This window comes from Agelaius tricolor, unplaced genomic scaffold (assembly GCF_023055355.1).
Source record: "Agelaius tricolor isolate 1412-34295 unplaced genomic scaffold, bAgeTri1.0.p SCAF_4, whole genome shotgun sequence".
Lineage (NCBI taxonomy): Eukaryota > Metazoa > Chordata > Aves > Passeriformes > Icteridae > Agelaius > Agelaius tricolor.
Window position 1 is genome coordinate 17,479,530 of NW_027269264.1, and position 16,981 is coordinate 17,496,510.

Genomic DNA, 16,981 nt, shown 5'->3' on the forward strand with positions numbered 1-16,981 from the left:
GTCAGGTGTTGCTACTTTGCTAACCTTATGAAATTCGTTGGATCAGAATATTCAAAAGTCATTCAGGCACTGGGGTTAACTGATTTTGGTTCCTTCAAGCAGCTTTGAAAACAGCTTTTGAAACAGAGGAGGAATTCCAAATTTGGCTTTCTCAGCTGAAGGATATTGCAACTGAAACTTGTTTCAAGAGAAAACCCCAGTAGGTGTATTTTATTTCAAACAAATTATTTTTACCTGGAGTCGGAATACATTAGCAAAATGCACCTCTGTGGCTAATAATCTGTTTTGACACCAAGCTGTCTTGAGCATTAAATAAATCAACAGACAAAGGAAAAATCAGCATTTGGCCCTCTTTCAACAGCATTTTATGGTGTCTCAATATGAAAATCTTTCACAGAACAATGCTTTTCTTGCATTTGAAATTGCAGCATGTATTTGTAATCTCCCAATACAGTAATAAGAAGTCTGCAAATATAAGTGCAAAGAGAAGTAATAGAAATCAGGGGATCCCTAGCTTTTGGTTTAATAATTTAGCCTGAGTCGGAAAAGAACTTCAGAGCAAAGCCTGTAAGTAGTTATTTGTGAATATATGAATATATTTTCCCCTTTTTTCTGCTCCTAATCCCCCATTACCTATGTGGCATAGATACTTTAAGAGATTTTGTCTCTTGGTCCTTCTTTAATGTAAGTAAGCAGCAATTGATTACCAAGTCTACAAAAACTGAACAAACTCAAACAAATACATTGGCTGTATAATGAAGCAATCTTAAATAAGGATGTTAAATTCTGAGCAGACATTCTGTAGGAAAAGATAGATGGAGATTAAGAATGTAGTAGGAATAAGGAGATTATGGGATGACTGTTTTTCTTGATGGTTAGTATAGCAATTTGTGAGTTGCTGACACAGCCTTTCAGAAAGGGTGGCCTACACAAGGCTTGCAGTTTCTGCTTAGACTCCTTGATGCTTCTATCTTGTATTTAAAATTTGACAAGTTGCTATTTAATGGTATAGTAAGGTGCTGCCGACTCACATCCAAATTAGTCAAAATAAAGGAGTTTATTTTAATTCCTGCTATTTCTTTCTCTGTCTGCTGAAGATTGTTGCATTTAAATGTTGGAAACCTGCTTTGAATAGGAGAGGGAACTTATTTCAGCAGAGTTGCATTAACCACCAGTTCATCCATTTTGGGAAAATTTTCCTGCCAAGTAAAAGATTTCAAAATCACATGCTTGAGAATCTAGTTTAAAATTAATGTTTCTGGAGTATTACAATTGGAAGTAATAGTACATTATTTTCATCTGTATCATTAAATCAATAATTAATGCTTAATTAATCTTGTGTCTTCATGTACAAAGCTTTCAGTCATTCTTACATTACAGTTGTACATTCAGAAAAAATACCCTTTTGTATTACTCAGTTTGTGTCATCTTTCTTCAAGCCATTCTGGTCCATTCTACACACTTCCTCATTCCACTGCCTTTTCTCTCATATCTCCCTCTTTTTCTTGTCTTATTTCTATTCATCTTGATTTTTCCCTCATGCTGTTATTTTGTGTGTATGTTGTGTATTTAATCTCTGTTTTCACTTCACAGTCAGCTGCAAATGGTTTGTTATTTGCTTCTGTGTCTTCCTTCTGTTAATCAGTATGCTGAAGAGTTGTCTTAAGGTGCAGGATATTTTGTTGGATTTGTTCAGGATGGTTGCAAAGGGATGTGGTGACTGGCCTGATTTTCCACAGTAGATTGGTATATGGAAAGGAGAAGGTGAGGAACAATCTGATAGTGGATGTGGAAAATACAAGTTTAGAAAAAGCAAGTAGGAAAAAAAATGAAGAAGTGAGTTACAGGGATCACCACAAAAGGAAATATTTGAGCATTTGAAATTGAATGAGAAAGTCGGGATGAGTGATTTTATGTTGGTGGAAGCTGCTGTTTCTGCTGAATCAAGCTTCTGAGGGGTCCCTTGTCTTTTACATGGGTTGTCTGAATTAACCTTTGTTGTTTTCAAGTTTTCCAACAGCTGTTTAGACAACTTAGAAAAAATTACTCATGAGGTTGACCCTAGGTGATTGTTTGTTCATGAGGTGCTATTTTTTTTCCATTTCAACAGAGGTCCAGCTAATACATTTTAATGACTCAAAAGTGTCAAACTATTCAACCTTGCTGTTAAGTGAAGACAAAAACGTTCTATATGTAGGAGCCAGGGAAGTGATCTTTGCCTTAAACGCGGTGAATATTGCTGAGAAGCAGCACGAGGTATGCCTTTTAATACATTCTCCTCCAGGTAAAAATGGTGCTCCAAATTTGACTTAATTTTCTGATACCTGTAGCATTGCATTTTAGACAAATAGGTGCCTAAAAGAGAAATTGCTCTATATGTTCTACTCCAGTATTATTTCTGGAAGATTTTACAGACTAAAAAAGAGTAAGAAAGGAGAAGCTGGATATCAACAAGTAATTGGAGATCTCCTTGGGTATTTTCTTCTTGGGAGAAGGATGGATGAGAGGAACTGTGGGTATCACCCACAGTGGTAGTTCTTACATGTTTTCTTAATATCTGGAGTGGGCCATTTTCTGTTAATCTGAGTCAAAAAGTAATCTGAAACAGGCAAATCTTGGGCTTACTCAGAGCAGGCTGCAGAATGTGCTGCAAAAGAAGGCCCTGTCCTTTCAATCTCATCTTCTGTTTGGTGTTTAGGTGTGTCTGCACAGCAAGTGGTGGTGCAGACAGGTCTGATCAGCTCACTCAGAGAAGTATTTTGAATATGTTTGTGCTGGTTTCTCAAAGTAAATTAGGCCAGGCAGAAGTCTGCTACTGTTATATTGCTTCCAGGTCCTTCCCAGGCTCCTGCTTTTCATCCCGTCAGCAACACAGGCTGACATGTAGAGGTACAGCATGGACTATCACCTGGGGTGCTTTAGAAGTTGCTTATATGATTTTTAATCCGAAGAACATGTTCATGGGTGGTGGGCACTTTCACCAGCATATACAACATAATTGTAAAGTTGTACTCAGTATAATGCAAATTAGTCCAGTAAATTTTCTTTGATTCCTTTCCCCCAAGTGTTTTTTATTCCAGTGTTAATGAAATAGAGAAGTACTTCAAATTGAAAAAATACTTAAGTCAGTTACAGCTGCATTTCCCTAATGCATATGCTAATGAAAAGTTCATTAGCCATTTGTGGGGAATCATCATTATGAACCTGGAAGATGGTAGTTTAGTTCTGATTAAGGCACATGGATTTGAAAATGTCACCTCCCTGGGAAAAAATGGTTTTGAACCATTTCTGAATGCTACTTGCAAAATGTCTTGCATTTCCTCTAGATGGGGTTGCCTTTTCTTGTGTGTGTTACTGCAAGACTTTCAGACCTTGCATTGACTTAAAGTACAATGTGCTTTTTTGTTGCATGTTTTTTGACTTAGTTACACTGGAAGGTCACAGAAGATAAAAGGACTAAATGTGCAGTTAAGGGCAAATCAGAACAGGTATGTACTTTTATTGAAATTGGAGAAAGATCTTGCACGCTTCCCTTCAAGAGGAATGACATTGAAAGAAGAAAGTCTGCAACTGTTTGAAATTAAAATTTCAAAACCATCACCTAAATTTTTTAAATTAACTTGAGTGTTAGAAATTTCAGCATGCTTAGTCTTTTTTTTAGTTCATTACTTTTCTTGTTGAATATTATTTGAATGTTTGAAAATCTGAACACACCCTAATGTATGCTTAATGTTAATGTTTTTTCATTAAGATGATAAAATAGTATTACTGTCACTGAAGTAATTGGTAGCAACTGTTGTGTTTTGTTATTGCAATAATTCCTTCACAGCATTTGATTTTACTGAGTGAATGATTAATTTTGTGTGCTTTGCTTTAGGGCACATAGGGGTTTTTATTAGGCCAGTTTATTTCTTTGCTAGCTTTGTGTATGCGTATTTTGTGTTGCTTGGCAGGTGTTCCACTTGTGGTGTGACTCAGACAGCTCAGAGGGCACCCGAGCAGCCAGACCTCCTGTCAGCTTGGCAGGATCCCCTGGTGCTTCTGGGAACCACTGATTCCTTATGAATGCCAGGGCACAGGCTGGCCTGCTTGTCTTGCCTCTCTCGCCTGTTTGCTTGGGGTAGTTGACTTTATGTGAACGTACCATTCTGTTTGTGTAACACCACTTCATTTAATGATGCAGTAAAGCAAGGATTTGCTGGGAAAGACTGATGGTCAGGCCTTTAATACAGGTTTTAAAGTAGAAGTCTGTAAGTCCTCTGAATACAAAAAGCAGATCTATTCTGCACTTGGAGGGATGTGATCCTTGAACGTGCAGCCTGTTTAGTTCGCGCTCTTAAAAACCCCCAAACGCTGTGTCCAGGGCTGATAGTTATCCTGTGTTCGTGTGGTTCATCGGGATGGGAGTGGGCTGTCTCCCTTTGACTTGCTGCTTCTTTTCCTTGACTGACCACTGATGACCCTCAGTACATTATTTGAACATGAGGTATGACAGATATTTAAGGTGTGTTTCCTTCTTGTCTACCTCTGCAGAATAGGATCAGAGAATACTTGTATTTTATGGATCAGTTGTGGTTGGTATTAATAATACCAATACTCAACCATGATGAAAATGGGATATAAGTTTGTCTTGTGCATGAGCATATGTTTAGCAGACATGTGTGTGAATCCCCAGAAGTCCTCTCAAAAATTATTGCTGGGATATAATAGACCCCATAAATATGTACTTTGATAGAGCTCTGAATATATTTTATTTTCTCCTGCTCCCAGTTTAGCAGCTCTTACTTTAGCAGCTAGCCATGCTTTTTCCTCACTTCTAACCTTCTACTAGTCCCATTTATGGTGTAGCTATGATGTTTTGCACAGTGTAGTAGTTCAAAAGGGTCAAGGTATTAAGCCACTACTGCTATTTCTTAAACTTAAATGGGCAGTTCTCTCCCCCTCCCATCAGCATTGTACTGTACAATGCCAGCAGAAAGCATTCATACAGCTGTTCAAGGACCTTATCTGGCAGAAAGCATTCATACAGCTGTTCAAGCGCCTTATCTGGCAGAAAGTTTGTTTTACACTCTTCCCCCTGCTTTTTTCTCCTCTACAGTCACAGAAATACCTAATTTGTCTCATAAGAAGGAATAGTAAGGTCAGTGCTTAAACTTGCTTAAGAAGTTCATGGAACAGCAGTTAGTGGAGGGATATGGCAGTATACCAGCAAGAATTAAGGGGTGTTATTGACACTGATTTTTTTTATCTCTCTTTAAGTGGTTGTTTAGAGTTGTTTTACTTCATTATTATTCTGAATTTTTATTGTATCCTTTATTAAGGATTTTGGTCAAACTCCTTGTTCTGTTTCAGAGCTAAAGATATTATGGAGCATCCTTGGACAGTTTCAAGGACTGGAAAAAAAGAAAAAGATATCGCTATACGTGACAAAGCTTTGTAGCTAATTTAAAGTTGCTTAACAAACAACCTTGGCTGTCATTGTTTCATCTAGATGTACAAGGGGTGACAAAGTCTAAAACTCATGTTTAACTAGTTGTTCCCATGGACTGGAGGTGTGTTTGGAGCTTTTCCTTCCATAAAACAGCTTGGCATGGACCGTGCTGAGCATGCTGTCTTGCTAGGACACTGAGGCAGCTGCATACTCCTGGCTGTAGGAAACCAGCTCCTTGCAGGATTGATTAGAGCTCCTGAAGATTCTAGGGAGATGGTGTCCCAGTGTCACCCATGTGTCACCTGGGCTTGCCAGTGTGATGTGGCATAAGCAACAGCAATGGACAATGTTGTTTGTGTATGTTGGAATGTGGCAGCTATGGTTTATCAGACTAGTCCTTTCCTCATCCTCTATTACAGACAGAATGTCGTAATTATGTGCGTGTCTTGCAACAGCTGAATGATACTTTCCTCTACGTGTGTGGAACTAATGCATTTCAGCCAACGTGTGATTACCTGGTAAGAAATGTCCATATGTTTTGACCAGCAACAGCTGTAACTTAAAAGCAGCTCAGGTCAACAATGAGTTTTTCTCCTTTCCCAAAACAGTTGCATCTTCACTGTTGGCTGTAAGGTTAGGAGCACTTGTTGCACTGTCCCATCGCAGGGGCAGAGTATACTGCTCCTTTTTCAGAGCACTTAATGAATTATTGATTTATCTTGTCTAACTGCAGATCTACTTTTTCTTAGCTTTTATACTTCTTCATGTATTGCGTGTTAACATGAAACTAGTTACTAGAACTGAAATTACAGTGGTTGCAACTACCACTCATTACTGAATCTCCCTGAAGTGTCTCAGATTCCTGTCTCTGCTTGTCTCTGCTCCTGGCTGTGCCAAAGATGTGTAGTGCTGAATCCTTCAGAGTGAAGTCTTGGCGCAAAATTAAAACTCCCTTTTCTCGCCACTGACTCTTGTATCATTTCCTTACTGCAGCTCTTAGCAATTCAAAAATTGAGAAATCTTGTAATTCTTTGTGCCTTTAGCTTCCAGTGCTTTCATTACATAGTACATTTCATTACATAGTACATTCATTACATACATACATTTCGTTTCATACTGATTACTTCCCAAGTACTGTGGCTACCTTTCAGCTTTCTGATCCCCATTCTTTGGTTTGTAAGGGATTTATAAAGTAGCAGCAAAAGTATTCTGTTGCTTTTTAAAGCCTAATTGGATTATGCCCTATCTTAGAAATTTCCCATCATCTCCAAAATTGCTTAATCCACCTCAGAAATCCTTTTTGATTTTCTGAGTCTCCATTTTTTTCAGGCTAATTGAATAATTGCTGGTTTTTTCTATGTATCAATTAACTTTGCCTTTCCTGCTGTCTAGCTTTTTTGGGTGCTCATTCTTGAAGTCTGTCTGGATTTAATTTTCCATCTTTTGCTCTTTTCTGCTTCCACCCTCACAAATGATAGGATCACATTTTTTCTCTGTCTTTGGGGCTCAATAAGTTTTTATGAAAACACATATGTCTTCTATAATTTTACACAGAATGCCTTTGATGCTGGAAGTTGATGACATAGCCCATTATTTAGTGTTTAGTTTTTAGCTAACTTTGCACAAGTTGAGTGGCTGAAAGAAAAAAGTTCTAATAGCTGTTTTGTGGTTTTCAACAGAATTTAATTTCATTTGAACTTGGAGGTAAAAGTGAAGATGGTAAGGGCAGATGTCCATTTGATCCTGCTCAAAGCTACACATCTGTTATGGTTGGTAAGTTCAGACTTCACATTCCTCATTCTTATGTTTAAAAATGTTCTATCTTTTCCACTGTCACCCTCCAGTCTGTCATTATCAAAATTGTGGCTTGCATCCATATTTTTTGTATTGTGTATCTGTATAGATGTTAAAATACTTACGTAGTCAACCTAACCATGTTTCTTAAAAGGAGAACTTCAAACTAGGTTGTTTTGGAAGCAATTTCTAAAATACCAAATTTCAAACTGTATTGCTAGATGTTAAACATATTTAATCCAGATAATCTAAATGTACTTAGACTGCCCTTGTAGTATCAATTACTGTAATTTCAGTAAACAAAAAGGCAGTATTGTTATGCTGCAGAATAGGGAAGTGAGATGTTAATGCAAGTGTACTTACTGCATGGAAACACACCACCAAATCTTAATCTGGGGAAGCCAGAATTTGTTGCTTTTATGTGCATGTACCAAGACCATAAAAGAGAAGCTCAACATCATATGAAACAGGAAATGAGAATAAAAAAATATGCTCCCTGCATTTGTGCCTAAATCTGTACAAATCGAGTTTGAATAGTGGTAGCATAGAAAGAGAGGAAAACAATTCCAGAATTCTGGTGCATTTAAGTAAATTAGCATGTTTTAAGATAAATTGTAGGTTTTCATGTTAAATGTTAAAATGCCACAAAAACAATGTTGAAATGTTGACTTTTGTCAGTTCTTATGTTAGAGCAATAATAATAATAAATCCAAGTGTGGAAGTGTTAGCTTGAGAATGATCAACAGAAATGTAAACATAAAAGACATGTCTAGGGCAAGTCAGAGGAAATCCGTGTTCACCTTTTCTTGTGGGAAGTTAAAACTTAGATAGACTCAGAAAACATTTGTGTACCCTTTCTGGTATCCAGTCCATAAGTTCTAATATATTTGGTTTTGTGTTGAAGATGAAGAGCTTTATTCCGGGACTTCGTACAATTTCTTGGGAAGTGAACCTATTATTTCACGTCACTCTCATCAGAGCCCTCTGAGAACAGAGTATGCAATACCTTGGCTTAATGGTAAGTGAGCATAAGAAGTGGTCCAAACAAGTTACTTTTTCAATATCACATGTACAGAGTTTGAGTGTCCTACCTGGGTAAGGAGCAATTGTCTCAAAGAGACAGATTTGTTTATACTGGCATACACAGAGTGTGTGCCCTCATGCATGCCACCAAGAGCTTCTGTTTTGAAATTTTAGGATTTTTATCAGCACTGATGATGAAAACAGCTTCAGAATATGCATGTTTCCACTTGACATTAATGGTTTATTTCTTAACTGCTTGGTTATCCTTGCAATAATGCAGCTTAATTATGATATGGTAAGGAATTGAATGTTTTTGGTCTTGAATTGGTTCTTAAATTGAGCTGATCATGGTTCTTGACACTTCAAGTTCTTGAATTTGAAAAGTCACTGAGTTTTGTGAATTTTCAGAGGTTTGAGGCTTTGTGCCAAAATCATTATTTTGGCACAAAATAATGACCGTTGTCCAAAAAGTACAGGATTCTGAGTTTTGTAATACATGTTGTAATGGCACTGTCATTTTAGTGCTTCAGCTAATAGCTGAAAAAGAGGAGAGACAGGCCAGGGAGGGTTACCTCTCCAAGCCCATTAGAATCTGAAACCACATTTGACTGTGGACTGAAGAATGCTGAAGTAATGAGCTGTCAGATCATAGAGATCTCTCAGTATCTTAGAGCTTTCACATAGGTTTCATGGTGTTCTGTTTTTTTTTTCTATTTCTGGTTGTTTTTTTGTGATTTGGGTTTTTTTAGAAATCCTGTTCATATGATGTACAGGAAACTGTAAGTAGGTCAGTGAGTGGAGAGGAGGTAAATGCAGTGTGGAGTTTGGGTGAAAGACAACTTCTGAGGGTCTTTGAGGGAATCAAGTTAGTTTAGTAGTCACATATATAATAGAATATTCTTCTGTTTGTATTTGTAGAGCCCAACTTTGTTTTTGCTGATGTGATAAGAGCAGATCCAAACAGCACAGATGGAGAAGATGACAAGATATACTTCTTTTTCACTGAGGTGTCTGTGGAGTATGAATTTGTTGGAAAATTGATGATTCCAAGAATAGCTAGAGTATGCAAGGTGGGAGATAGTTCTGTTTACTTTTACTATATCTCATTGAATCTTGCACATGCATGTTAAAAAGCATTCATTATTCTGGACTTACTGCCAGGTAAATGGAGGTGTTTGAGTTTAGTAAACCTTAAAAAATAAGCTGTTCCAGTCAGTTCGTTGGAACTGAGAAGGCCTAACGGTTGCTTTGTAAGTAAATACTTGATTTGGTTTTGTACAGTTGTGAAATTTCAGTACATCTGGGGGTTCTGGTCTTCTCTGGGGGAAAACAAAGCAACCATGACAAAACCCAGCAACAGAAAAAGTGTTGCTTCAGTTTTCATTGTTAATTTTTTTTAAACAAGTACATTTCTCTCTGAAGAAGTGACTTTGGTTGGAGCTGAGCAGATAGGGTGTGTGTCAAGTGACTTTGAAGTAGCTGATATCCAAACACAACTTGTAGCCATGTCCACAGCAAAATAGTTCTTGACTGTGGTGTAGCAGATGGGACTTCTGTGAAGCTGCTACAGCTGCCAGAGCCTGAAGGGAGATGGTCACCAGCAGCCTGATTCTGTCACACTTGCTGTGCTTAAACCTCAATGTGTTAAGCTGATTCAAGTGCATCCTCAGGAGTGCTGGTTAAAAGTCTTGCTGATGGAAGTTTTTTCAGTAGAAAATGTTTATTTAACAAAAACTTTTTCAGTGGAATGTATCAATTTCCTTTTTTTCCAGCAGGAAATTTATATGGCTGTTTCATTTTCATGAGGTTTAAAGTTTTATTTTGACTTTACTGTTCTGTATTTAAACAGGGAAGTCAAAACATCAATAACAAGTTAATGCCCTTGAGATTTACATTAAACAAGGAGCTTGGAGGCAGGTTTAGATGGGGCTTGCTATTATGGCATTCTGCCCACTGACAGCTTGTGCACACTTTAAAAGAGGAGTATTGTGGAATATGAGAGCTTCATTTATTATATTGTTATATATTTCAGATTGTTGTTTGAAATAGAAATTAGTGACAGATCGCAAATCTATAAGCATTTATACTTAAGTGTAAGCATGTATACTTAATAAATTTTGCAGATTGCCTTTAATACATTGCTTACACAATTAGATAATGAATGGAAATATTAATACTGTTTCAATATGCCCTTTTATAAGGGAAATACAGTTCTACAGCTCAATTATCAAATATTTTGAAATACATTTCTAGTCAATATATCTCATCTTAAGCCTTGGTACCTGCAAATCCTTAATAAAGGTGGTAACTTCTAGCAGGATTAAACCACTGCTGGATTTATTCTAATGAAATGATCAGTGTCAGGCAAGTCTTAAAGCATATTGCAGCATTAGAATTTAAATCAGTTTTGATGTCACCAAACAATAGCAGTATTATGTATTTCTCTTAAAGGACAGTATAATACTTCCATGCTTGTTTTACTTTTTTCCTAATGATGCATTGTCCATCTCAATTTTTCTGAGTGACGCTGAAGTATAGTTCTTCATTAACTCTCATATTCTCTCATATTTCATCTTCCCTGTATGTGTGATAGAAATAATTTTTCATTATTTTTGTTGAACCAATTTTCCTGTGGCTTTCATACTGTTTTGTATGTGAATATGTTAACATTTATTGATATTGCTATAGATGAAGTATTGTAAAACACCAGGGGTTAGTAATTGCATGCTATATAGCAGTGGTTCTTAAGTGCAAAAATGCTGCTAGCTCTCCTCACAAACACCTTTTTATTTTTTTAATACCATAAGAGGGACCAAGGAGGATTAAGGACCTTGCAAAAAAAATGGACTTCGTTTCTCAAGGCCAGACTGATTTGTACCATCCCTGATAAGAATTTAATTTTCAATGTTATCAATGATGTTTTTATTCTCAAATCTCCGACTTTGAAGGAACCAGTGATATATGGAGTCTTCACCCCACAACTGTAAGTGTGGTCTAGCCTTTTTCTGGATAAGTACCTTTCATCTCAATTGGTTACTACAAGAAAATGATAATTACTCCTATGTTTTGTTGGGTTTTGTTTTTTGCCTAATTTCTTCCTGAATTAATAGGAATAATGTGGGGTTGTCAGCAGTGTGTGCATACAATCTGTCTACTGTAGAAGAGGTTTTCTCAAAAGGAAAATACATGCAGAGTGCTACAGTGGAACAGTCCCATACAAAGTGGGTGCGATACAATGGGGAAATTCCGAATCCTCGACCTGGTGCGGTAAGTTTCTGTAGTCTTGGATCTCATTACTGTTTCAATGCTCAGGAGGAAACAGACTAGGGCATGCTAGTAACCCACTAATGTTTGCCCTCACCTGGTTACTTCTTGTAAAAACTTAATAGGAAAATACTCAAGTGATATGTTCTGAATTTTTTATCTGGGAATCAAAGTCTTTGGGTTTTGGGGTTCTTTAATTTGGAATTAAGTTGTTTGCTAGTTTTATATTTCATTATTTTGTTAATAATTTTCTCATTGTGAAATAGAACTCAGTTTACACTAGCAACATCACACACTTTTTGTTCAGATGAAAGGAAGTATAGCAACTATTGCATTGTCTCAGTAAAATCAGCCTGTTTATTTAGTGCACTGCTTTGCACACTCAAATTTTCCTAGTGCTGCGTCAGACTTTTTTTACTTCTTTGTGTTCCTTACAGGCATACAGGCATACAGTTGCTAGTGCTGAAAGAGGTGATGGTTAAAGTACTGAAGGTGCATGAGAGCACAGAAGGAATATTGTCCTAAAATATATTTTGGATCCAAACAAAAATTTAGTCCAAAGCTCAGGGATTAGCACATCAAAGTGCTATGAGGTCTGAGGACCTTCCTTGGTACAATGAGTATAGTGTACAGGTGTGGTTACCAGCCAAAATAATGTGGAGAAGAAAATGTGTGCAACTGCAGTTAATTGTTTTTGTTTTGTACAAGTAAATGATACAATTTGGTTCTCTTTTTTCTTTTTCACCCTCTCCCTGTCCCCTCTTCTAGTGTATAAACAATGAAGCCAGAGCATCAAACTACATGAGTTCTCTGAATTTACCAGACAAAACATTGCAGTTTGTTAAAGATCATCCTCTAATGGATGACTCAGTGACCCCAATGGGAGACAGACCTCGCCTAGTAAAGCGAGATGTGAAGTATACACAGATTGTAGTTGACAGAGTCAGAGCACTCAATGGCACCATCTATGATGTTATGTTCATCGGTACAGGTGAGTTCTGCAGAACACCTGGTTTTGGTGATGCACTGATTCTTAAGTTTTCTTAGAAAAACTCTTGAGATTTCCATATTTACAGGGCTTTTACAGCAGCTGGTGTAAGAAAAAAAGTAAGGTGTCACAGTAACAGGACAGTCTTGGATGCTTTGAAAAAGTATTGCAGGAAAAGATCTGCAAAGCTTCAGTGAATTCAGCAAAACTACACAATATAATCACCAACTGGTCATTCTGTGCCCCAAAATGTTATTTCCTGCTCAGAAGTCCTGATGGCAAGTTTAATGGTTGCCTTTGACACAGAGTTGTTCTGCTGAACAACAAGCAGATTATTGAGACAACTTAGAGCAGTTGTGAAGGACTTTTTCTTGCTTTTTTTATTTCAAAGATCTTGCTTAAACACATTGCTCTTTTGTTTCAGATCGAGGAGCCCTGCACAAAGCTATCAGCTATGAAAATGGAATGCATATTATTGAAGAAATACAGCTTTTTCCAAATTTTGAGCCAGTCCAAACTCTCTTGCTTTCGTCCAAAACAGTGAGTGGTATAAGCATCATAGCACTGTCCTGCACTGTTTATCTCCTTTTGTTCTGTCGCAAAGCTTCTTTTGCACCACTTTGTGACCTTGTGACAAGAGACCATGCTGTGCATAGAGCCAGCCAAAGGCTGCATTTTTAACTCATCATGCTGCAGCAATCACATATTGCCTGCTGCATTTCAATATGTTTGGTAGGTGGTAAGCTTCTGGTGGTATTTAGACATGGGGAATGGCTGGAGGAGCACAGGTATGCAAGTCTTCACTTGTTTCCATGTGCAGAAGCAGGAAACTGTGAAGTGTTTTAAGAAACTAATTTCAGTTTTGCAGGGATGTAAAAAACCCGACCCCTTGTGGCCACCTCAGATTTGTGTAGAAAAAATCCCAGGGATTGAGGTTAGCCGAGGAGTGGTGTGTGGTTCTGAAGAAATAGACCTAAGAGAGAACAGTCTTCAAGCATAGGGACTCATAATTGTGTAGTTAATTGACTTCTGCTGTCCCAAATCTTGTGGGCTCCTGCATGCTGATTGTGGCATGAAAGCAGTCACGTTGCTGCAGCTGTGGGTGAGGACCTCTCGTGAGGTCCTGTCTGCCCACTGGGGTGCCAGCTGCAGCTCCAGCTGCATGGCACAAGAGCTGCTGCACACTCCAAACCTGGCAGCTGTCCTGCACTGTTTATCAGTTGTTTGGTTTAATCCTAGAGTGCTTTTGGGATAGTAGGAGAATGGTCACTGTGTGTAGTTTGTTAATGAGTTAGGTTTCTGCCCCTACTTGCTCAGACCCTCACATCCATGAATATATCTGTCTGTGCCTAAAGTCACTTGTATCATCAGCATCAGTGAGGTTTTCTGGGTTTCATAAAGATTGAATGCCTCTTTTGAAGTATCTAGTAGTAATACGAGTATTCACTAGCTACCTAGTGATCCATACATAAGTGCTCTGCAGCTTAGGGACTTAGGAATAGTTTGAAACAGCTTTTATTTTTGTGTGATGTTTCATAAAATTTTGAATGTCAACATGATCAGCTCAGTGGAACAGAGCTTTATGTCATAATTTTTACAAGCTCGTTCTGCATGCTTATTTATCCTTTCATGCTTATAATAGAAAGAAAGGACAGAGTATGCTTTTGCTATACAAACGGAAAGCAGGATTAAAAATTCCTGTGCTTAGTTTTCTGTAAGTATATTTGTATTATTTTTGTATGATATATCACACTGACAACTCACCTATACATCTTTGCAGATATGTATTTGTGTGTGTGTGTTTATATATATATACGTACATACCACACACACAAAATACTTGCTTTATCTGCAAAAATGCTTCAAGCTACTTGCTTTGTCAGGAAGTTTTGGAATTTGCCCTGTCACAGAAGATAGTGATTGATAGCTCTTCCAATATATATGCTAATATCTGTTCTTTTAATTGTGGAATCATTCCTGCACTGGCTTAATTATGATTTGCCTATTTCAGGGAAGTGCTGAGAAAGAGATGGGCATTAAGCCTGATACAAATACACATCATGTACCAATTTCAGCACACACTTGGAAGGCTGCTGTAGGAATAATGGCATTGAAATTTATTCACTCTGGGTCCAGGTGCCACATACTCATTGACATACTCAGCTGCCCAGTACATTCCCATAAAACCAGAGGTCCTTTTCAGTGATGGGGAGTGGGAGTTTGGGTCAGCTGCCAGAGTCATGGTAACTGTATAGTCACAGTACCACCCAAGCAGGGATTCCTGCTGCTTCCCAGCCTGAAAACACAAGTTTCTTCCTCCACAGTCAGTGGCTACTGAAGTCCATTGCAGAGCTGGTATCATGTTACATGTCATGGCATCCCACAGTAGTGGACTAATCACAGAAGGGTAATAATTACCCTGATGGTGGGCTTTAGACCTCTCTGGAGTCAGAGTCCTTTCTGAGAGCATTTTTCAGTAGTCTCTAGGTTCTTCCCATAGTGTGTGGAGGGTGGGCAGTCAGATGAGCCATGAGCCTACAGTAGATTCTCTTAACTCCTGCTTAACTGAAAGGTGTGTTTGGATTTTTTTAAAAATGGTTTGCTCAGCTTGCTGCATGTTCCCTGGAATCTTGGATGTATGAGCTGGGAAACATGCCAAGACACTATAACCCATGTGCAGTGTTGTACTGTTGCAGTGTAATCCAGCAGAGCACTAGAGAGTGAGCAGTGCCTGGTGCACTGTAGAAATCTTTGAGCAGAATGGGAAGCTTTTCCTAGGAAGTTGTAAGTCTCCAACACTGTGGACTTCCTTCTCTGAGCACTGCAGCACATGCCTTTCTTGAGCTTTGCCTGACAGTATGTAAAGTCACAGTGTACCTTTAGCTATCATTTTCCCTGAGTTCTAGAGCAGATGAGTGAGATACAGCAGCTGCCTGCCTTTTATAATAAAGATGAGCGTGGTCTCTTCCTGCTGTGCTCAGAGTCAGACTGCTTTGGGATGGATCCCTGGGAGCAGTGGTTCCAATAGCCATTGCGATTATTTCCCCCTTCTTCTCAGTGTCTTGCCAGTGCTGTTTCCTTTGAGTACCACCAGTGTTCTTTCTTAAGAAGTGTTTGACCCTCGCAAGGATGATGCTGATGTGGCTGCAGAGACAGGCTGGCTAAAGTGCTGAAGGCAGTAGGGCTGCTTTGGGTTATCAGATCAGCCCTACTGCCTGCTCTGTCTTGCATGTGCCAGCTTGGCAGCCTTGCCTTGCCTCCAAAAGGATTATTACATTAATATTTCTGGGAAAATGGATAAAGTCATAGTTAGACATGGTTACTTCCCACATACCTGTTCCAGTTTTTTGTTGTCTTTTTGCACTTTTCAACATTGCTGCAATATTTCCAAGACAACTTTGTAGAAACAAAAGCTAATCAAATGCTTACTCTACTGAGGCACCACTTTTTACAAAAAAGGCTGTATGTATGCTGCTCTTTAATAACACTTAAATTGGTCCATGAATTGGGTTGTTTGGGTTTGAACAAATGATTGACTGTGATGTTTTTTTTGTTGTGCTTTGTTTTCTTTAGGGCAGAAGATACCTCTTTGCTGGTTCAAATTCTGGTGTGGTGCAGTCTCCATTGGCATTTTGTGACAAGTACACCACTTGTGTTGACTGTGTTTTAGCAAGGGATCCTTACTGTGCTTGGAAACCTCTTGAAGCTTCCTGCATTGATATTTTTAAAGAAGGTGAAATGGAAAGGTAGGAGTATCCTTTGATGACCTTACAGTTACAATCAATATGTAATCAGTCTTGGAATTTTCTAATTTCCAATTTCTAATTGGAATTTTAGAAATTGAATGTTTTCAAATACAGACTTTTTCCTATCCTTTTATGTCTGCTATTGCTGTTTCGATGACCCTTATTAGTACAAGGGGATGGGTAGACTTTAGGAAACAAGATTTGAAGTTGTAATGGTTGGACTTCCTTTTACAGGAACTGGATTCAAAACATAGGTGGAGATGCATCTTCTTGTTCTGGTGAGTCAGTCTTCAAAGAGCTCCTTCATATGTCTAGGTGGAGTGGTGAGAGAGTTTTGTTTTTGTGATTACCTGGACATTCATTTACATTGTAATAGGTATGGGATTCTGCTTTGAATATTTGAGCATCTGTACGACCTGCATGTTGTCTTAAAAACTGTCTATATTTGTATGCATTTCAGTGTGCAGTGCACAAGCCCCTGAAATGAATGGGGGCACCTCAACAGTGACTTGTGAATGAAAGCAATACCAGAAGTACTTCTAATGCAGAGGCCTCTGTTTCTTTGATGCAGCATTTGACATTCTACTGTGAGCTTTGACAAGTGCTTGGTTATTGCTGCTAGATCAGATTAAATTGTTCTGAAAAAAAAGCTGGCTTTATGGTGAAAGGGGAGGGGGAACTTAGAACATGATATAGAGCAGCTGAAGTACCTTTCATAGTGCTTTAAAGCAAGTA

The 16,981-nt window shown here is 38.2% G+C and overlaps 1 protein-coding gene across 14 annotated transcripts in view; it reads left to right on the plus strand.

Annotated features, from left to right (window-relative positions):
- The window catches only part of SEMA4D (semaphorin 4D), a 100,065-nt gene that overhangs the window by 63,424 nt on the left and 19,660 nt on the right, over positions 1-16,981 (plus strand). For all 14 annotated transcript variants that reach the window (XR_011678863.1, XR_011678864.1, XR_011678862.1 and 11 more), the window contains exons 4-15: positions 2,111-2,256; positions 3,426-3,488; positions 5,851-5,949; positions 7,111-7,204; positions 8,130-8,243; positions 9,167-9,318; positions 11,056-11,231; positions 11,359-11,515; positions 12,281-12,503; positions 12,925-13,040; positions 16,074-16,246; positions 16,481-16,524. Coding sequence is in view for 11 of the 14 variants with exons in the window: in XM_071424751.1 (XP_071280852.1) it covers positions 2,111-2,256; positions 3,426-3,488; positions 5,851-5,949; positions 7,111-7,204; positions 8,130-8,243; positions 9,167-9,318; positions 11,056-11,231; positions 11,359-11,515; positions 12,281-12,503; positions 12,925-13,040; positions 16,074-16,246; positions 16,481-16,524 (1,557 nt within the window). In the remaining 3 variants the exon portion in view is untranslated. The remainder of the gene's footprint in view (positions 1-2,110; positions 2,257-3,425; positions 3,489-5,850; positions 5,950-7,110; positions 7,205-8,129; positions 8,244-9,166; positions 9,319-11,055; positions 11,232-11,358; positions 11,516-12,280; positions 12,504-12,924; positions 13,041-16,073; positions 16,247-16,480; positions 16,525-16,981) is intronic.